This window comes from Drosophila biarmipes, chromosome X (assembly GCF_025231255.1).
Source record: "Drosophila biarmipes strain raj3 chromosome X, RU_DBia_V1.1, whole genome shotgun sequence".
In the NCBI taxonomy this organism is placed as follows: domain Eukaryota; kingdom Metazoa; phylum Arthropoda; class Insecta; order Diptera; family Drosophilidae; genus Drosophila; species Drosophila biarmipes.
In genome coordinates, this window is record NC_066611.1 from 2931792 (window position 1) to 2948254 (window position 16463).

The following is a 16463-nucleotide window of genomic DNA, read 5'->3' on the forward strand; positions in this document are numbered from 1 at the left end:
ATGAAATTCGGGAATATTTGTATTATTTTGCCTATCTTCGATTAGCCCGTAATTAAGGTAAAAACCGATCGGCAATACAACTTTTTGTCACTTTTTTTAAATGAACAGGGTAAAAAAAGAAAGTGAAAAAAATAATTCGATTCCTCCATAGATTCGTTGGAAAGTTAACAGTCGACTAACGATATGTTTATACTACTCCTTAAGTCAAGCAAATAGAGGGCAGTGCAAAAGATGCGATTAAACCATTAAGCATTTACTGCAAGTTGTTCGGCATTCGCTGCATACTTTTAGGCCGTGCGGCAAATAGCTACAGTTCCTCTGGAGCTGGCTAATTTGGGCTCTGCAACTCACCATTAAACAATCCGATTCCGACCCTTGGCGGCCTCGTCGATGCCCTTTTGCCGACGAATGTGCATTTTGCTGCATGCAAGCAAAGTTTTTAATTAAATCATGAACACAGCCACACGTTACAAATACTGCGAGGGGTAGACGCAGACCGGGCACCGAATGGACGAGGACATGGGGTTCGGGGTGACAGTGAGCAAGACGAATAGCTGCACCGGGGTAGCTGCGAGGAGCAGCAGACCACCCCGCCTCCTGGCCAGTGCAGCAGTAGTTTGTCTGCATCAGATAGCGAACTCGGCTGTGCCACGAAAAAGCGAGGCGAAGGGAAAGCGCAGCCAGAAAGGACACGCCGAGAGCCCTGTTCAGCAGGCGACGCCTCCTGCCGCTTAACAGAGCTCTGTAAGCGGCTAACAGGGCTTTTTTCTTGGCGCCCTCGCCCCTGGTGGTGGTTGGGGTGGATGGGTGGCTTGGGTTGGAGGGCTGGTGGACTGGTGGGGTGGTGGGGCCTCAGAAAGTGGGCGTTGCCCTTTCGCACGCATCTCTCTCGCTCGCTCCGCACTGTCTCCGCTCCGTGGCTCTCCTCAAGACGAAGGACACGACGACGGCGCTGACTTGGCACTTGGCCACTCCCTCGCCCACTCCACCCACTCCCCTGCCACGGGGGCAACCGCCACTTGACATGTGGGTCAGGACATCTCGCTGGCGGGCGCTCGGGGTGGTGGTCACTGGAGCGGGGGCCCTGCCGTCTCTTGATTGGCCCCGGGCACGCACTGGAGGACGGGGGACGGGGACATATTTATGGCATGCCCCGAGTGCATTGTCAACTGTAATGAGGAATGCGAAAACTATCCCATCACCTTTCCAATCTCAGTTTGCGCCATTCCCCAAGTGCACTTGTGAGACCGGCACATCCATTACCTGCATCTCAAAGATGCTTGGGGGACTACAGCAATATAGCTTTATAAAGCATTGTTCTTGAATCGTAGTAGGAAATGAAGTCGACAACATTTTATGAATTTATAACGAAAAGTTTATACGTTGTTATGACTTTTTTAAATAGGCCCAGGCAGTCAGGAATTCAGGCATATAGATATTAAAACATTTTTAAAATTAGTGATTCCTTTTGAACGTAACCAATACAAGTAATTTAGATGTAATGTGGCCACAGCCTCACACATAAAATAACACATCCCTAGTAGTAATCTATCCAAAATTGTTTCATTGTCCCAACAATTTTTACTGTTTTTTAATTTTAAATAATTTATTAATTTATAGAAGCCACATCCTCGGGGTTGAGCACTCAAATCATTAGGCATTAGGACCAAAGGTTATGACACCTTTGATGAAGTCATAGCGACCTTCGGTATAAATACTACTAATATAGATATGTATTATTTTTTTTATATATAATATATACCTTAAGTGCAACAGCAATGGTAAGAAGTTTTCAAAAGCTAAACTCTGTGATCCCACAACACAAAAATAAACAAAAATTATTTATGCTTACGTACAGCTGTGAAAAAAATAAAAGCACAACCTATTATTATTTTTTTCCGGCCGAAAGGCTTAGCAACTATGTCCGATTCCTCCTTGTACCTTAAGTTTTACACTTTTGGCGACAGTGTACAATAATTAAATAAATATTAGCAAAGCCTGCACGAGTAATGTTTAAAAAGTCAGGCTACCCACATATTTAAATAAATAAATTTGAATTGAATGTTCTTTTTTTTAGCCTTTAAATTTGTTATTAAAGCTGATAAAACTTAACGAAACAATAATAGCACCACTTTTCAAAAGTGGGTCTAAAACTAACAAACGACCAAAATTCACAAGGTAAAAATATGGAAGACTATTCTGCAAAATATGTTTTGTTTGCTAGAATAAAATAATAAAAAAATATGTAGGCAGGATTTTAAAATATGGCAACACATTTCTGGGTTGGAAAGAATACTAAGGAGTACAAACAAATTTTCTGTGAATACAATTTTTTTACTAAAAACAAAGTGTGCTTTTGTGGTTGTTATTTAAGCTACTTTTTTTAATTTAATTTCTTTGAATTAGCAATAAAATGTGTTTTAATTTTAGTAGCTGACAACTGGGTACTTTGAAAAATATTTTGACTATATTACAAGACAAACTTATTGTCAAAAGTGTTTCAACTCTGTAGCTGATGAAGAATAGTCATTTAATATACACTTAGCCAAATAGGTTGTATATATTTTTAAAGAAAATATAGTATATCCTACCAGTCCAAAGTTACGGTATGAAGAGTGAGTTAAAGCGACTTCTTTAAAGTTTCAGATTGAGTTCCCAATTTTGGGTCTTATGCCAGATGATCGTCCTCTAACATTTATGATTTTACTGCATGTTGCTTGTAATTAAACGATTTTGGTACAGAATTTTGGTCCACAGTGAACCTCCTCTTACAAAAACCAAACTAAGGCCTCCAAGGTCCAATGACAGTGCCTTAAACTATTTGGACTCCCTAAGATGCCCCTGCCCTTCTTCGGGGCGAGTCCTTGAGTGAATCGGTCATGCCGCCGAACTAATTTGCACAAAGCAATCCGAGCCCTGGAAGATATGCGAGGGGGGGGAGTTGAGCAGAACATAATCGGAAACTGGATCAGGAGGGGAATATGCAAACAAGGTGGATTCCGGAATTTCCACTTTGAAGTTGACACAAGGTTGGCGTCGAGAGCTGTCGCATTACAATGGGGGACTGGGGTCCGGGGACTCGGGGAGCTTAGACAAATTGTTTCTTATGCATATTTTTCGCTCCTCACTTGTCGCCATAGCATCTCTCGGGCGAATTATGCCGAGTATTTGCGTAATTAAAACATGAAAAGAGTTTGGCGCAAACTCGTTTAATTAATCATCCGATGAGCGGTGGTGGCTCTGCCAGGCGAATTTAAATGCCAGCCGTCATTCCGCAATGCCAGCGATTGCCCTGGGCTTATCATAATGTTTTGGCCGCCTTCCTCTCACCCCGAGTGATTGACAAGGGCACTGTGCCCCACCCCCTCCGAGGAGCCGAGAGAAGACCATGCCGGATTGAAACATTATTTTTATGGATTCTTATGGCGACGACAAGGAAATGGGCAGGCCGTGCTGATAAGCATTTTGGGACAAGACAAAGGACATTTTCATAAGCACTGATACCGATTATGACACCAGCCGAGGACCCGGCCAAAGACAAAGGAAACCCACCCCGGGTGCTGGTCCTGCGAACAAAAGTGCTGATAAGCAGCCCGAAACTATGCAGTGCCCAAGCAACACATATACTGGGCACCGTGGAGCCCCCAGGGGCGGGCGGGGCACCCGGACCCCATCCCCAGGCCTCACATGTGCCCGAAATCGAAATCTATAAATGACTTTTATTGTTATGGCCTGCGGCGGTGGCGGCGGCGGCGTCGTGGTCGTCCTGGCTCCTTGGATCCCGGATCTCGGATCCCAATCCCAATCCGCATCAAGACGACCAACTTTTGCATCGTATATTGAAAAGATGCGCTATCTCCATGGCAAAGTTTTGCGGTCGTCGCAGACAAAAGACGCGTGCTCCCTTTTAAAGTTTCATTAATCAATGGCTCAGGGGGTGGCTCGCTGGGTGGATGGCTAGATGGCTCAATGGCTCGATGGCTCGATGGCTTGGTTCAGCTCTCGGTTTCGGTTTTATTATTTCAATTGCGGAGCGGTGCGGGGCCGGGGCTCAAAATATGAGGCATCATTTATCAGCCTTCCATTCCGTTCTGGTGCGGATTGGCTGTCTGGGCTGTGGATTTGAAATTGGCAACAACAATGCCGTGATTAATGGCCGTCAAAGCGAAAGAGTCAACAAATGTCAAGCGACAAACTGCAGTCGGCAGACGGGGGCCATGCCCCACACCCTGCCCCGTACCAGGATACACCCCCAGTGCCATGTGAATCCCCCGCCCGTCGATGAAATGAAGGCCAACAACTGCGGGTTAATTTTTTCAAATGTTTGTTAATTACATTTATTGTTTCCTTTTGTTTTGCCGTTGCTTTGTTTTATTTTTTACGATTTACTCTCTCTTCTCTTTAGTTTTGATTTCTTTATTTGCATTTGCATTTGTTCTGGCGTTTATTACTGGTTGCTGTCCAAAACACATGGAGTATGGGGCGTGTATTTATGTGTATGCACGTAAATGTAAGTCTAAGCGGGTTTATCTTACACTTTAGATATTTTTGATTTAACTTTATGCCTGCTCTCTAACAATACGATACAAAAAAAATATTGGGTAATCGCTCTTACTTAGGTCTGGTTATAGATTATTACGATATTAACATAGTTTCGGTAATTCGATAGATAGGTAGTATTGTTTATCGCTCGTAGATAGACTGATGCTTATACACACACTTTGGTTTCTCCCGTACTTAGTATATTTGCTAGCTCCGATCGAACGCTAATTACGCATATTGATTAGTGTTACATTAGATTGCAAAAAAAAGGATTAATAAATACACCCATATTGTAACTAGTTCGCTTGGTTATAGATACACACGCAGATTCTTAACTTTACACCGACCTAGCTTAGGCTCTTTACATCTAACGCTGGGCCGTCGTGGATCAGCGTCCGCCCAGCTACTTCTATACAACGTTCGCCGTGGAAAGAACATTCTTTAGCCTCGCACTAAACTAAACTTAAATAATAATCAACAACGTTGCTCCAACAGACTTAAAATGGAATCAGAACAAAAATCATGTGTGCTTAAGTCGTGTGCAGAATGTTTCAATATTTACACATCAAAGTTCACTTTGCCAATTGCCCTCCCCTCCTCTCCTCCTCTCCTGCGGCTCCTCCGGACTCCGGGGACTTATGGCGAATCGAATAATGATCGGTGGGGATGTTTAACTCTCTCGACTCCACAAGTCCCCATATCCGATTATCCTCCAGCCGCCTGAACTTATCCTCACTTTCTTCATTTCATCCTTCGTTTATTTTTAAACTTTTTGGCACTGCTTTGAATTTGTTTTGGCACCGCACGCTTCGAGCGTGAAAATAAAATTATTTATGCATATACATAGATAAATACGAATATATCTATAAGGTTGTGTTTGTAAAAAAAAAAGGATCGCGCTAAAAAGTCAACAGTTTACAAGGAAAATATGTACAGGTTTCAGTGGAAACAAAAAAACCCTGCCCACGAACAAGGGCGTTATCTCGAATAGAACTAAGTAAACATATTGTCTCTTAAATGATAGGATCCAAAAATGTCTGCAAATTCAGCAAGTACTTTTGTGTAGGCTAACTAAACGATAAGCCTTTAAAACTATAAAACTTGAACTCAGTCAAAGCAAACGAAGATTTGAATATCGATTCTGGATTTCTGTATCCTTTCCCCTAGCGTTTCCTCCCCCGTCGACTCCCTCAGTTGCGGTTGTAGAACTTTCTTTGGTAGCGCTTGCACCCGCTTCCGATGCTGCCAACGCCTCCGCCTCCTGCTCCGCCGGCGGATCCTGCTCCTCCACCGCCGCCCATTCCCAGGCCCAGTCCCATGAGCTGCTGCTGCTGTTGCTGCTGTTGTTGGTGCTGCTGGTGCTGGTGCTGCAGTCCGAAGCCCGAGTAGAATTGCTGACTCGTCGCTCCAGCTCCAACTCCCGCAGATCCCGCAAGAACAGCCCCAGTGGCGCCCATGCCCAGGGCTTTATTTTAGCTGGACGCTCCCAGTTGATTCTTCATGTGGGCAGCGGCGGCGGCGGCGGCAGCGGCTGCGGCAAACGGGGAGCCGCCGCCGGTTGGCGTTTGGGGGCCATTGTTGTTATTGTTGTGATCGCCAGGAGTGCGCGGTCCGTTGACCATGCCCACGCCCACGCCGTTCACATTGCCGCCGCCGGGTCCGCCGCCCAGCAGTCCGCCGGCGGTGTTCTGCGCCCCGGGCGCTCCGGTCGGAGATCCTTGGCCCAGGGAGGACACATGGCGCTTCAGCATCGGATGATTGGCCATCGAGGCGAAGACCATGCGCTCCTCGTAGTCGTACTCGCAGAGTATCTTGTTCTCGCACAGGTAAAAGCGGTCGCCCACGCAGAATCTGGCAAAAGAAAAGCAGAGCGGAAAACGGCAGTGGTTAGTACGGAATGACAAGTCGGAGAGGAAGTGGAAACGATTTTTCCACACGCTTAGGCAGCCCAAGCAGGCGGGGGAAATGCACAAAGACAACGACGATGAGCGATGACAATTGACAGCGGTTAAAGCGACTGTAACTGCCAGGAACCCAGGACCCGGGGAACGTCCAAAAACAAAAGCAAAACGACCCAAAGACGAAGGACAGCTACTCAGAGTGGCAGACAGGACGAGAGCAAAGCCAGGACAAGGAAGTCAGATAAGCGCTTGGCAATGTCGCTCCGCTGTCAGCAACAGTTGGTGTGGCAGGAGCCCCGAGGTGGCTTCGTTTTGCCAGGACTGGGGCATGGGGAGTCGAGAGTGCATTCAGGCAACTGCAAACAAGGTTGGCTCCGGCCACCCAGCTCTCCAGCTCTCCGGGCATGGAGCCCTTTGTCAAAATATTTATGTTAGCACCTGTACGGATGGCAGAGGCGGCGCCACGCCCACTCCGGCAAACAGCAAACAGACACACTCGAAGCGATCCGAAGGGGAGCTCGCATTACAAACGACAAAAAAGCTGAAAAAGCATAGCAAGCTCTGGGGGGGCGAAATAGAGCCTCGTGAAGCAGACGAGTGGATGTCCTTTGGAAGAGCTGGCGAAGGAGGCAGTACCACTTGTGTATGCAATATTCTTATGAGACTGGAAAGAAGAGAAAGTTGTGATAGGTTAATGTTCTTCAAGGCTAGAAAAGGTGATGCAGTTCAACCAGTATGAACTCCACATAAACTTTTACCTTGGAACTTACAAATTTAGTCACCTTGGCGGGCTGGAAGCACTCTATTCCCTTCAACATATGCCGTCAAGTCCCAGAACTTCATCTGTATTTTCCCGAATATGCACACCCTGCTGCAATACTCTCTCCTTGGCTGCTGCTCCTCCGCCGCCTCCACCTCCAACGAGCGCAAAAAAGAAACGTTTAAAGTTTGATTCCCAGGGGGCGGGAACACTGCATCCATTCCGGAGGAGTCTGGGTAAATCAGCTTACAGCAGACTTACAGCGGATATGAAATTTGGCTTTTGATTTACGTCAACATTTTGTTGGCCCGCTGGTTTCGGTTGCGTGGCCAAATCGATTGACGGACGGGTGGGCGTGGCAGGTGGCACAGAAGGCGTGGGCGGAGCGGGAAAAAATCGCTTTGTTTATCTACCAAAACAAGGCAACAAAAATCGGTTGAAAAGAGTCAACAAAGAGAAACTTTTGCTTCTTTTGCCGCTGGCCTGGCATTGAGCGCACCTGTGACAGGGCCATGGCGATGGCGACGGCGATGGAAATGGACACGGACATGTTGATAAGTGAGTGCCTCTGTGCGGGATTCGCACATCCGGGCATTTCGACTGCTCCTCCCCCACCGAGCAGAAGAAACCAACAGCAAATTGTCAACAGGAAGTACCAAAAAGGGAAAACACAGAAAAAAACGTGGGGAAAATGTAAAAAGGACGAACGATTTGACTTGGATTGGACTCCAATCGGAGAGCAAGGATGTCGTCGTCCGATGCTGACGACAGGAAATTATGCAAACCTCACAGTCGGCAATCGGCGCACGGCGCACGGCGACTGCAATGCATTTTGCAACATTTCCCAAACAGCAGCAGCAGCAACAGGAGCAGGAGCCGGACTCAACGCGAAAACTCTTTTTGTTGGCCAAATGAAAGCCCGCATTTTAAATGTGGCCATGGCCGCCGACCAACAATGGGCAGAACGGAGAGGAGCAGCCGCTGGCCATGCGGCCACGCCTCAATGGATTTTTTCGGCAATTGAATTAATTTACGTGAAAAATTCATAAGCAGCAGTAGGGGGAATCTGTGCTGTTTTTTCTATCGAAAGCTGAGGGAAAGAGTGCAGAAACGGGTGGATCTGTCACTAACAACCCCCAACTCAAATCTTAACAATAGTTGAGCCAACTCAAGGAGTATACACATACAAAACAGCCCTAAAGTCCACCTACAAGCCATATAACAGCCCGTAATAGCCGGCAATCTTGTGTAATTGATCGTGGAACTTGAACTGCGCAATCATAAAGTCAAATGGGTTAAGGAAAGTTGGCCATAACGGTGCCTCCGCCAGGAGGAGGCCACCTAGGAGGCCTCTGGGTTCGACGCTCCTGTTCCATTTTTAAAGCAACGCGAACACAAAGGCCCAGCCAAAGCAGGGGTTCCGGATAAGGAGCGGCGGCCCAACGGGCGGGGACGATTCTCACAATATGCCAATATGTTTTAACATTTATTTCAATATTTTTTACCAGTCAGCACCGTGTGGCGGCATTTTTAATATTTAATGTTCGCTCCCTTGTTGCACAATCGACGACTCTGCCGGAGGTTTGCGTGGACTGGGGGCCACGGAGGCATATGTGCGCCCTCATTAATAATGCAGAACCCGAAACGAAAACGAAACCAAACCAAACCAAACGAAACGAGGCGGCATTGCTGACCAAAGGGAAGAATGAGACGCGACCCCCTCCACCGGCCGGGCTGCAGTTTAAAGCTCTCCAGAGTGACATTTCAGGGATTGGCCAAGTCCAATAAAATGTTTGAGGCCGTGGAAAACTGTTGTGTGCCCGGCGATGGGGCGATGACTTGATGGCACCCAAAAGGGTTGGGTTCAATGCGAAATTTATGCGGTTTTCATAGAAAACGTATGACACTAAAGGGGTTTCCCACCCCGTTTGTTTTGCTGTTAGCTTGTAAACGACGGCAATTTGCTGCCTGCCAGCACGTTAATAAAACTTCAAGTGCCACTTTGGGCCCGCTTCGATGGGCCAAAGATTAAAAAAGGATTTATGCAGCCACCTCCAATGCGAATCTGAGTGCAAATTGCCCATAAAAATGCATGCGAAAGCGTTTGCTGCCCGGGTATTAGTCGCTCCCACATGATGGACGATCGGATGATGGCAATAGGGCAGGGGAGCAGGGAAAGAGTTCGGTTCGATGCTCACCTGTGGTTGCACTGCTGACAGGCGAAGCACTCCAGGTGGTAGACGTTGGTGCGGGCGCGCATCACCATCTCGAAGGCCGGGATCACCTTGCTGCAGGCTGCGCAGTAGCCCGTGTTGCCAAACAATCTATGGAAGAATGGGATAGTTAATTTAACAAAAATATTTAACCAATCATTCTTAGTTCTGTAATGAACCACTTAGCTCGAATTTTGTTATAAAATTAGGGATATCTAAGAGTAAGTTAAAAAAAGCAAAAATTCATTTACATATACGATTCGGTGAAAGTCTCCAGAACTAGGACCATTTAAAACATAAAATAACTCAATCACCGTATATAGACAGATGCTAAGTTAAGTACACCCACCTCAAGTAGTCCCGCTTGCAGAGCATCAGGTTGCCCTTGGTGTACAGCGTGGAGCCCACCTCGCCCAGGCGGCAGTCGCAGCAGCCGCACTTGAGGCAGTCCTCGTGCCACAGCATGTCCAGGGCGCGGAGCAGGTAGCGGTCCTGGATGTGCTTGCCGCATCCTGCGCACAGTTGGCTACCGTTGTTGTTGTTGTTGTTATTGTTGTTGGCCGCAGCGGCGATGCTCTGGACATTGCCGTTGCCATTGTTGCCGCCACCGGCTCCGCCGGAGTTGACCACATTGACCACGTTGCCGTTGCCATTGGGATTGGGCCCGTTGTTCTGGCCACCACTGTTCATGCCGGTGTTGGACTGCTGGGACTGCTGCTGCTGCTGCTGGTTGGAGGAAAGCCCGACGAGTCCGGGTTCGGTTTTGGTAATGTCCATAGTCATCATCTGCAAGAACGGGGGGAGACATTCGCATTAGTCGGGGGTTTCTGCAGTGGGTGATCTAAGATTGATTTTGAGTACATTGGGGCTACTGATGTCCTCCGAGGAGTCGGAGATCGGGGACAGGACCCAGTGGTAGCGGTCCTGCCAGACGGGCTGGCGAAGGATGGCCTGCTTCTCCAGCTCCTCGGCCTGCACATGCGGCACAAAGAACTTGTCCATGTTGTAGAAATTGATGCGCTCATCATCCTCGTACTGAACACTGGCGTTGTAGAGCGACTCCATTTCGTGGTTTTCTTTATTTTCCAAGAACTTGTCCCGCAAAAAGCGACCGAAGCGCCCCTTCAAGACCAGTGTTGAATAATACTGAGCAATCAGCGAAAGTCGATAAAATTGGTACTCTTTTCAAGGAATCGAAACGGCTTTTCCCCAGAAAGGTACACTTTGTAATGTTTAAGCCAGATTTAAATTAGCAAATATGAAAATAAATAAGGCACAGGTTTGGTCCTTATCAAGAGAATCAATATTAAACGTGCTTTTATCAAAAGAAAATATTTAATGATATGACAACCTGTTCGGTACCGTAAAATAGTAATTTTCATTTTGAAAGGCCTACTGTGAGCTTTTATTTTAAACGTCAAGTATATCGTTTTTTTACTCTTGGCCACAAAACTAAACTGTACAAAACAATCAGGAAATTTGGAAAATGGAAACAAAACTAAATTAAAGCTGAATTATGAATTGTATAAATTTTTGCCCAATTGGTAAAAAGTTTTAAAATATCATATATTTAGAATAATTTAGCAATTTCCATAAGTTTAATACATACATATTTCACTTCACAACAAAGTAATATTCTTTTGCAAATAATTTGGACTGCCAAATAAATGTACCGATTCAAGGTACTTCATGCATTTATCTGATTCTTAAAGTGTCATCGTTAAGCGCAAAGTAACGGCTTTTAAAGGCTGTGGCAGAGTGTTGAGAAGTGCGCCAAGGCACTTTGTACTTTGAGGCATATTTTTGGGCTTAGAAGTAATGTTGGCCTCGACAGCCAATGCTCATATTTAAAAAGTAATTGCTAATATTTTGAAAAACTTTGCAAAACATTAAACAGTCAGCCATGCCAATTACCCTTAATAAACACTTAATCTTTTAGATAAAAAAAGTTAATATCCAACTTGGGCTCGTCCGGGAATTGAACCCGGGACCTCTCGCACCCGAAGCGAGAATCATACCTCTAGACCAACGAGCCTGATTGAAGGGGCCGCTGCCAACTACCCAACACAAAGTTACCGATTGTCTCCTTTGATTAACCTGCACTCCCTACCATCACATCAGATTCTCAATGAGTTCCATTCTGTAACTCTTCCATTATGTATTATAAGCTGTTAAAAATTTGACGTAAGGAAAGTTGTTAATACCCCTTTCGTCCAAAGGACCTCTCCGAATCTCTCTATATACCCCAAACTAATATCTCTGGCTGTTTTCCTACGATAATGTCGCCGTTAAGAGAAACCAGCAAGGCAAACGGCCAACAACAAATCAATACAAACAAAGGGCCCATTTACCCACACAATTTCGCGGAATGCCAAGCGACGATTTAAAATGACGAGATTTATGACAAATTGGCGCCCCCCAAACCTTTGTTCTTGCTAAATAGTTTGTTGCAATGTGCAAATTTCAGCAGGCGCCCGGGAAACCCTAAAATATGCAATGCCTCGGCCATGTTGCACTCGATACACTGGAAAAACTGAACCCATAGGCACAATGTTCAATTGTCATTATAGCTTACGAAGTCTTTACGAGTAATATGATTTAGGGTAGTATATACATGTTAAAATCATTATTCTTGGCTGAATAACTGTGTGGGTGTTTTCAAGTTCCCATGGTAATTTAAACTCAAGTTAAGACCATATAATTTTATGAGAAATTATGATACATTTTACAACAGGAAATGAAAAACATATTATCGTATTGTCATTAAAAAACAAAAATTAATTTCATATGCTTCCGAGATTTTTTCTAACTACATTGTAATCGATTTTGTTAAGAGATTGCGGCTTTTTTCTCGCTGTGCACCGCTTGCTACCCCTTGCAGAAGGTGGACACAATGTGTGCTGTGTCTGGTTCTGCTTTCGACCGCCTCTCTTTTCGCTGATTGCCCTCGTCCGCGTCCGCTGTCCGCTGTCCGTTGGCCACGACCCGGACCCGGCCAAATGGCTCGCATTAAGCCCTGCGCCATGTAGCGCCAACTGTGACCTCGACTTGACCACGGCTCAGGCGGTGAGGGGTTATGCAGCTGCTGGAAATGACTTTAATTAGACGGTTGCGTCCCACACCGCTGCCTCGGAGGGGTCGAAAAGTCATCAGCAGTTGATGCCCGCCGGCCACTGAAGAGCTGCAGAGCACCAGAGTGGGTGGCTGGTCGGTCCACTGGCCCTGCACGGCACCGCCGACTCATAAAAATTCAATCAAATCAATTTATGTAAATTTAACGCGACGTTTCAAACAACAACAGGCCTGCTGGACTGGAGCACTGCTGGACTGGAGGACCGTCGGATCGGAGGCTTGGAGATGGAGGATGCAGCGCATCAAAACTCAATTTTGGCAGCTGCAACATGCAGTGCCACCACGTCCCTCCGCCCTCCGCCCACCGCCTGCACAGACTGCATTGTTATTTAGTTTAGACAAATGCAATCGAATGCTAAACGCCGCTCGGAAACCCGCGTCCATATTAGATTTTCATTTTCAACTGCATTGCCACCAATGGTGGGCGTGGCTGCATGAATGCTTTATCAGGCCGCCGCCTCTTCCCGCCACATTCACTCATTGCGGATTCATAGTTTGGGCCGGGCGGCCCGATCCCCGCTTTTTCTCTCTGTGTGAGCCCGCTCAATTAATTTATGCATTACATTCCCACAAAATGCTTTTCAATTTGCATCCAATTTTGGCCCGATGCGGAGATAGGCCCCTGGCAAATGATCTCTCTGCTGCTGGCAGCTTGATTGATTGATTGACTCACCCACTGACTGACTGACTGATATGTAATTAGTTTAGTTAGAGCGCGCGATCGAGGGCTTTAAATCTGGGCCGCCAGTGCTTAGCCAATGTCCTGAAGGACACGAAGTCCGGGCTTTCGGGCCAGAGAGCTCCTGTACACACAGAGAAACCAGCAGATCGCACACAGCTCCAGTGAAATAAAATAGTTTTGAGTCCATAAATCACATTTCGATGAGAAACGTAATTGTAAACGTTTCTCGGAAAGCAAAAACAAATCGGACAACTGATTTAAAAGTTACAAGCAAATGAAGTGTGCAATCTCGGAAACAGCCAGTTTGCTGCATGCATATCTCCGTCTCTCTCGCACTTCCTAACGATTATCTAATAGTCGGGCCCGTCTTGTTTTAAAGTGAGCTTGAATGACAAGAAGGCCAACATATTATTAAATACAGGCCCTGATGAGATATAGAGTTCGGAATTCCTCCGCCTGCGGAACCACCCTGAGCACCCCCATTTCCGCTTGCCTGGGCCCCACAAAACCCTTTGCCGAACTAATTGCGCGACCAACGACACTCATTAAAGCCAATCAATATTCAAATTTCACCGGCCAGGTGGGTGGTTCGGGAAGGCTGGGCGTACCATCGTATTCCGGTCAGTGCCATAATACCCGGGCCTCCTCGTGAAAGCCCTCTGGCGTTTTCACAGTTTAGTTTGCTAAGCGGAGGAGGGCGGAGAAGGCGGCGGGGTTCGTTCCGTTCCGGACGAGGTGCTCTATAATTATGCATGTGCATGTGACCCAAGTTAGTGGCAACTTAAACCCTTTTTAACCCCGATTCGGGGGACGAGGCAGGGGTCGCCCTCCCCTGGAAATTGCGGGTTTGCACGCAAGTTAACGGAAGTTACTTGCTTACTGGCCAGGCCAGAACCCCTTTCGGCCGTCCTGCCCTCCACTCGGCCGCCCCAGAGAACGATCCTCTTGGAATTAAGTTGGTTTCTCGCTGCGGTCAGTTATGTTTATGGTTTATTTATTTGGCCGCTGCAATTTTGTGTCACGTTTTGTGTTCGCTGGGCCGAAAGGGGTTGGCCCTCCGCTTAAGGGTTCTCCGCTCGTGTGGAGCGCTTTTAATGACACTAATTAGTGGCGGGGCTCATGTGACAAACGCAGCGGCGGCGACGGGATTGCAACCCCCAAAGCGGCGGAAATCACGGGGGTCAGAGGTCGGGGGCTGAAATCCACGCACAACAGCTGTGCTGCATCGGCCCCTCCCTTAATTGGTAATTAATTTATTTTGCATAATTTTTCGCGCCATTCTCTCGGCTCGCAGCGGCCATGCACATTATGCCGCTGACATGTGAAGCGGGCGCAGCGGCGGCGCTTGTGTATTTACTTTGCGGACTCCGGCGATCCTGGGTGGCAGGGGTCCCAGGGTTCGGTCACAAAGGTGTCAAAAAGTGCGAATTAAGTGCGAATAAACGTGCTGAGCGCGCAGCGGTAGAGACAGCCAGGACCACGCCCACAGCCCCTCCCCCGGCCCCGCACCACCCACCACCCACTACCCACACCACCTGTCTCGCATTGCGCAAATTTGCATCGAGTCACGAAAAATAAATGTAAATTTAATTTGCATACGCAGCGCTGGAAAATCGAAGCCAGGAGAGAGGAAATATTTATAATGAAATTATGCGAGCAAAATGCCAGAGGGTAAAGGAAAGTAAAGGATCCTCCGATCATTTTATAATGACACTTGCAAGCTAAGACGGGAAAACAGGCATGTTTTTCACCAAGAAATGGTAGTTTTCCCTTAAACAGGACAACATCTTTAACGAAAATGATTATGAAAAGGCCCGCCACAAGCCTCCACATTCGGAATGTCCTTTGGCCATGCAAGGCTTCCACCCAGCCCCCCACCACCCACTCTGCCACCCCCTTCCAAGGCAGACTTATGCAGAACAAGAACAAATTACCAGCAACAAAGGCGGAGGCAGAAACAAAAAGCCAAAGAAAAAGAAATGAAAAACGTCAAGTACGCGACATGAAAACTAAAACAAAGCCCAGGACCTCGGAACAAACAGAAAAGCACAGAAGCAGGTATAAATAACGAGAGGGAAAATTAAAATAAAATATAAAGAAAAACAAGAAAACAATCAAAATTCATTTTTAATTTTTATGCCATAAAAATGCAAACGAAGACGAGGTCCGCCGGTGGATGGGGTGGCGAAATGTTAAAATGCTGAAATGGTCACCAAAAGCCGGGCACGAACCCGAGTGCAGGACCCAAGACCAGGTGGATGGGAAGCATGGAAACATGTTGCGCAACAAGGCAAAAAGTCCTGCCACGGCTGGGACATGTTTTATGCCGTTTATATTGTTTCCCCCGCTTCTTTTTGCTCTCCTTTTTTGGCTAAAAACTTTCACGGGGGGAGCCCCCGGAGAAGTATGAAAGGAGCCCTCAAGTGGCCGCCAACAATTAAATTCCCATTGCGAGTAATTGCGGGCTCCCTCTCGAACGTACTTAAACAGCCATAAATACTAATCAAAATCAAATGCACACACCGATTGCGATGGAGGCGGTGGGTGGGCAAAGGACATTGAAGAGGCATCCAGGCGACACTTGGTCCTGTCATTGACAGCAATCGAACTCTGGGCCCACTCCAAAAGTGAGGTTGAGCGGGCGACAAGAAGATAACATACGGGATATTTTTGAAAAATAGTAATAAACCTCTTTTAAGATAGTATAGTATCTTTGTAGAGCTCTAAACAGACCAAAAAAAAGGTAGCTAAGTCATATTAACATTGAACGTACAAAACTATCTGATACCCACTACATCCCACATTCAGTATCAATTCTATCTAGATACACTTTGATACGCTTTTTGCTCTCTCGGAGAGTTTCCAATGTTGCTGTCCAGCTCTTACCCAGAGTCATTTTAGGCGCCTCTCGCTCTTTTCTCTCTTTTTCGATTTTAAAGAACATGTAAAGTCCTTAAAAGGTAATAGGAAAGCATCGTTTTTATTAGAGATACAGTAGGTATCTGATATATATTAGATTACCACAGTTTAAAAAGGTTCAGTATCAAAAAGCTTTTCTCTCTTTTAATTTCAGAGAGTTAACAAAAGCTGTCCCGCTCTCACCGAGAGTCGTTTTAGGCTCCTCTTGCTCCTCTCTCAATTTTTTGATTTGAGAGAATTTGATAAGATATAAATCAGTAACAGGTAAGCAATGTTTATAACATATAAGACATTTAATAGGTATCTGGTATCAT

General features: G+C 46.4%; 1 protein-coding gene and 1 non-coding gene across 2 annotated transcripts; both read right to left on the reverse strand.

The window, feature by feature from the left end:
* Window positions 1-4307: 4307 nt before the first annotated feature.
* On the reverse strand, window positions 4308-10691 carry LOC108035769 (uncharacterized). Its single transcript, XM_017111474.3, has 4 exons — window positions 10278-10691; window positions 9766-10202; window positions 9402-9527; window positions 4308-6393 (listed from the first exon to the last, which is right to left on the reverse strand). Exons 1-4 carry the CDS (start codon window positions 10479-10481, stop codon window positions 6015-6017), a joined length of 1146 nt encoding a protein of 381 aa, XP_016966963.1. The 5' UTR covers window positions 10482-10691; the 3' UTR covers window positions 4308-6014.
* A 688-nt stretch (window positions 10692-11379) lies between these two features.
* On the reverse strand, window positions 11380-11451 carry Trnap-cgg (transfer RNA proline (anticodon CGG)). Its single transcript has one exon. It is a non-coding gene; the product is annotated as a tRNA-Pro (tRNA).
* Window positions 11452-16463: the final 5012 nt, after the last annotated feature.

Coding starts and splice junctions, on each gene's coding strand:
- LOC108035769 (XM_017111474.3), bottom strand. CDS start 10,481: ATGGAGTCGCTCTACAACGCCAGTGTTCAGTACGAGGATGATGAGCGC. Junction 9,528..9,765: donor TGCAAGCGGGACTACTTGAG/GTGGGTGTACTT, acceptor ATTCTTCCATAG/ATTGTTTGGCAACACGGGCT. Junction 6,394..9,401: donor TGTCAGCAGTGCAACCACAG/GTGAGCATCGAA, acceptor TTCTTTTGCCAG/ATTCTGCGTGGGCGACCGCT.